This window comes from Brachyhypopomus gauderio, chromosome 15 (assembly GCF_052324685.1).
Source record: "Brachyhypopomus gauderio isolate BG-103 chromosome 15, BGAUD_0.2, whole genome shotgun sequence".
NCBI lineage: Eukaryota > Metazoa > Chordata > Actinopteri > Gymnotiformes > Hypopomidae > Brachyhypopomus > Brachyhypopomus gauderio.
The window spans coordinates 1,814,358-1,819,357 of NC_135225.1; the positions used below are offsets into that span (position 1 = coordinate 1,814,358).

At 48.8% G+C, this 5,000-nt stretch overlaps 1 protein-coding gene across 1 annotated transcript in view; it reads right to left on the reverse strand.

The window, feature by feature from the left end:
* prkceb (protein kinase C, epsilon b) overlaps positions 1–5,000 on the reverse strand; it is an 80,048-nt gene that overhangs the window by 50,800 nt on the left and 24,248 nt on the right. The window contains exon 2 of the mRNA XM_076975647.1: positions 3,520–3,583. Coding sequence (XP_076831762.1) covers positions 3,520–3,583 — 64 coding nt within the window. The remainder of the gene's footprint in view (positions 1–3,519; positions 3,584–5,000) is intronic.

A 5,000-nucleotide genomic window follows, 5' to 3' on the forward strand; every position in this document is an offset into this window, starting at 1 on the left:
AGTGGAAGAACCGAAGGTTGACAGGTGGATCAGTGCTGCGGTATTGCAGACGGTGTACTGGACTGTTGTGGTGAAGAGAGAGCTAATAATTATAATTCATATAGAGCTATTTAATATAGCTATGGGAAGTAAAAAATGAAACACAAACACTCACATTTGCTCTTCCTCTCAGAAGCAAAACTTCCTCAACACCTGAGTGAAACTTTGCTAATTAACATCCCGAGGAAAGAAAACATTAGTACTGTTATATCTTACACTATGCAGAGGCACACAGCTTCCCACAGCTGCCGTGTCAATATTCTGAGTACAAACATTTGCTCCAAGGCAGGGAATATACGAATACTCTCTCTCTCCTCTTTGTGAATTTAACAATGATGTACTAAGGACTAATACAGTCATCGGCTGTCTGCTTGGTGACAGCAGCACTCTGACGGGGCCACTTAGCGCCCCCCTACAGCAGAACGTGCCACTCCCAAACCCTGGGCTGTCTGTCACCACACCACAGGGCTGATGGTGTAGACAATCTGTACTATGCCGAGACGAACACTCCATCTGAAAATCGCAAAGTGCTCTATCAAATGCACTTGGCAGCGAGGGGGGGGGGGATGTGGGGGGGGGGGGGGGGGGGGTGGCTTTGAGTGAACCAGCAGGTAATTAAAAGTGATTGCACCTGTGAGTCGTTAATGGCAACCTACTTATATGCTGACTGGCAAAGCCTGCCTCTCATGTGTTTCGTCCAATGCAAACCCAGTGGTAGTGTTATATTGGAGCTAAAACACACATATGCCAGTATGAAGGTCATCTCCTCTGGGCAAAATCTTCAAGATTCTGCCACAAATTCAACACCAAGTGATCCATGAGCTGTAGTGGGAGGAGTAAAGGAGCAGGTGGAGCACAGCCACACCCTCCAGGTGGAGCACGGCCACACCCTCCAGGTGGAACACGGCCACACCCTCCAGGTGAACACGGCCACACCCTCCAGGTGAACACGACCACACCCGCCAGGTGAACACGGCCACACCCTCAAGGTGGAACACGGCCACACCCTCCAGGTGGAACACGACCACACCCTCCAGGTGAACACGGCCACACCCTCCAGGTGAACACGACCACACCCTCCAGGTGAACACGGCCACACCCTCCAGGTGAACACGACCACACCCTCCAGTTGGAGCACAGCCACATCCTCCAGGTGAACACGACCACACCCTCCAGGTGGAACACGGCCACACCCTCCAGGTGGAACACGACCACACCCGCCAGGTGAACACGGCCACACCCTCAAGGTGGAACACGGCCACACCCTCCAGGTGAACACGACCACACCCTCCAGGTGAACACGACCACACCCTCCAGGTGAACACAGCCACATCCTCCGGGTGAACACGACCACACCCTCCAGGTGAACACGACCACACCCTCCAGATGGAACACGGCCACACCCTCCAGGTGAACACGACCACACCCTCCAGGTGGAACACGGCCACACCCTCCAGGTGGAGCATGACCACACCCTCCAGGTGAACACGACCACACCCTCCAGGTGGAGCACGGCCACACCCTCCAGGTGGAACACGACCACACCCTCCAGGTGGAACACGACCACACCATCCAGTCTGCCTCGATCTGCCACCGCTACAGTTGTGGCACACTTTGTGAAAACGACTCCACAGAACAAGCTTGAGGCCCAGCAAATGGTGGTGGTGGCTTACCCGGTGGGCAGCTTGCCTTCTTCTCCTGGGCCCTGTTGATCCAAGCTAATGGCTCAGTAGCTGTCAGCAGCATCACCGTTGGGGTTCGATGTGCTACACAAAGGTCTCCTGCACTGCACTCCAGAACACAACCAACAGCAGCAGTCCCGAACCCTAATGTTCAAAAAGTTGGACAAGCCCTTTGTCTTTGGACAGCAGTTCCAGGACTGTTGCAGATGGTGTCTGTCTACCTCGTGGTTTAAAAACAGATTAATGCGCTTTTGTTTTTCATGCTAGAAGTCCTGCAAGACCCGACAGTGTCATGTTCTCCCCATTTGAGTTACTGAGTGGTAACTCGGGTCAGGTTCTTCTCGGTGTGGTTTGTTTCCCCCACAGGACTGTTCTAAGCTTAAGATATGACTGTGTGGATTTGTCTGTCCCACTGACCTATCATATCAACATCAAACCTCTCCAGTAAGGAGAAGTAGAGTGGACAGATAAGGTCTTCGTCACAACCCCTCTCTGCTGACTCATCTATCTTTCAAGCACAGGAACCTCTAAGCGTACAGATAACAGCGCCACAATACCGTGTGATTCATGTAGACGTTTTTGCGTGAGTATGAAATGAAACAGCACAGTGAGTCACTTTGTGAAGCTCCTGTCTCAGCTGACCAGACATCTGTTTCGTGGTCAGAAAACTAGTTAGAACTGAACAAAAAAGTCTCAAGTTTACCTGCATCCGTCTGACCTGATGACCTGATGTGCTGGAGATGATTAATCAGCCATCACTGTATCACCTATCCTACCCTGACGTCTAATTCATCATTCAGATGACCACTGACTTGTTTTTCAAGAAGGACGAACACAAGAAATGAACACTTTAATTGCTCTAGAAGTGAATGTATATCCTAGGCATTGCAATTCACTCATATACACACATAAACAGTAGTGTTGTATTCCTGACTGTGGGATCTGGTCTATATGGGTGACATAGGTTTGTGGGACAGTATGAATATTCAAATGTTTGAATATCCACACTTCTCATAGTATTCATTTGCATCAGCTGTAAGGAAAGTCATATGGAAGCTCACTTATCACAAAATTAAAAAGGGTTCAACAGTGTTAAAGTTTGAGTAGTGTGAGATATGCAGAGTTTAAGAATAGAAATATTTCTTATAAGAAAAAGCTTTATTGTCATTTTGTGATGCACATAATGACTGCAGATGATTACAACTGCTAACGCTAGATGTAACGCGAATGATAACGTGATGCTATTTGACTTGTGCCTTTAATAAAGAGCTGAATATGTCATATATGGATATGAAGTGTTTCATCCGCAGCAGTGAAGAGAGGGATGAATATACTCCTTATCACGAGCTGAGAGGACAGTGGTTATAAAGGGAAGAGCACCTGGGGTCATTCAGGTGGAATTGGGCCAGGTTTGCTCTGCTTCGGAAAGATAATGTGACCCCGTGTTCCCCACGGCTGCAACAGAGCACATGATCGAGGACGGCGTCTTGCATAACCACAAACTCTGCGTGACGTGTGATGGTGCTGGAGAAGAAGCTCTGAACCAGACGTGTGTGTGGGCTGGACTGTGTAGCAGCACAATGACTGTGAAGAGCCTTGTGGCTGCGCTAGCTCCAGTGGCGTTCTATGACATTAGCAGGAATCTCCAAAAGTGAAAGAAAACGCATTTGACTTTTCTCAGCCCATCCAGGAGCTGCTGCTAACGACTACAGACGTGTGGTGATAAGAAACCTACAGTTTTCTCCAACACCAGGAATGTTGGCTTTGCAATCGGTCAGTGTGATACCCGTTAGCTTACCTTCACTGGAAGACCCAGACAAGTCAATAATGACAAACACCTTCCCCTCGGGCTCCAAGTCTATCTGTAAAACAGGAACAAGACATTAAAATGACATTGAGAACACACTTTATTACACCAAATCCTTTTGATACACTAACAGTTCCCTTCATATATTCTAAAAACTAAACTCTTTATACATAACTTGCAGACTGCCCGCAACAAGTCAAAAAATCCTTTTTTCCATATATCATTCTGACAGACCTGCTTTTCTGCACGTTTGAGAGTGGCCCCAGGAGGGAGGCGGAGCTCATAATGACAGGCTGCTGTACTTTCTTCTTGTGACACGTACCACTGACTGCCAATCAGCTTGCAGAGACCCCTGGCTGACATATGCAGCTTCTGTGAGAACAGCATTGCTACTAGGTTTTATAACCTGGTTTGAATAGGGGGAGAAGGTGGCCTAGAGTCCACGTAGAGATGAACACATAGGCCTTTCATGTAAAGACCACAATCTGTAACACTACTAGCATCATGTTTAATTGACTCCTATAACACAGTAATGGTTCAATGTTTACATCATTTTGTACCATAATGCAAATTGTGAAAAATGTTTGTTAATCGACTTTATTTACCAGAGGGAGGCCACCTGAGGTCAATGTTTACAGTCACGTACATTTTAATGTTGTCACGAACTTATTTTATGACCTTTTGTAGGTTTGAGTTATTAGTTCAATGTCACGGTCTGCCCTTGACTCCTCTCTCGGGCTTGTTGGTGTTCGTGTATACGTTTGTCTGTGTCTACATGTGCTTACATCCGTGTTTCTTAGAGTGTGTTATTTTTATCACCTGTCTCATGCTATCGTTATGCATTACACCCATGTCTTATCATCAGTGTGTGCGTGTTGTCTACGTTCTTTGTCAGTCGGTGTCTGACGTTGTCCCGTAAGTGTCTGTGAAGACGATATCTTCTCAGCATCCCAGTTCATCGCACCGTTACAGACCGACCCAGCGGGACGCCCGAGGGTAAACATGGCAGGAAGAGACAGCGGTACCATCTCCTTACTCCTGCTAACATCTGCCACATTTGGGGAGGAGGGCCGGCTGGTTGGTAGGTTTCGTGTGGGACTTCTCTGATCCCGTGGTCGGAGGGGAGACCAGCCAGTGAGGGGTTCTTCTCCTCAGGAACTAAGACCAGACCAGGGCACTCAAGGTCTGGTGGGAGACCAGACCGGTGTGCACTCCTCCAGGACACATGTGCGCTCCACGAGGGTGCACTCCCCCAAGGCTGTATCATTCACTCTTCATCTCCCCAGGGGGGCTGTGTTAGGCTGGTCCGCTGGAGGACTCTCCCCAGGGGAGGCTGTTCCTGAGAGTGTCCTAGTTGTCACAGCACCGTGTCTGGTCCCTTCCTTGTGGGTCCGGGTCTGACTGGTGCTGGGTTCTCCAGGAGAACACACCCCTGCATCCTGCCTCAGCTCATCCGTGTTGGTGTATACGCT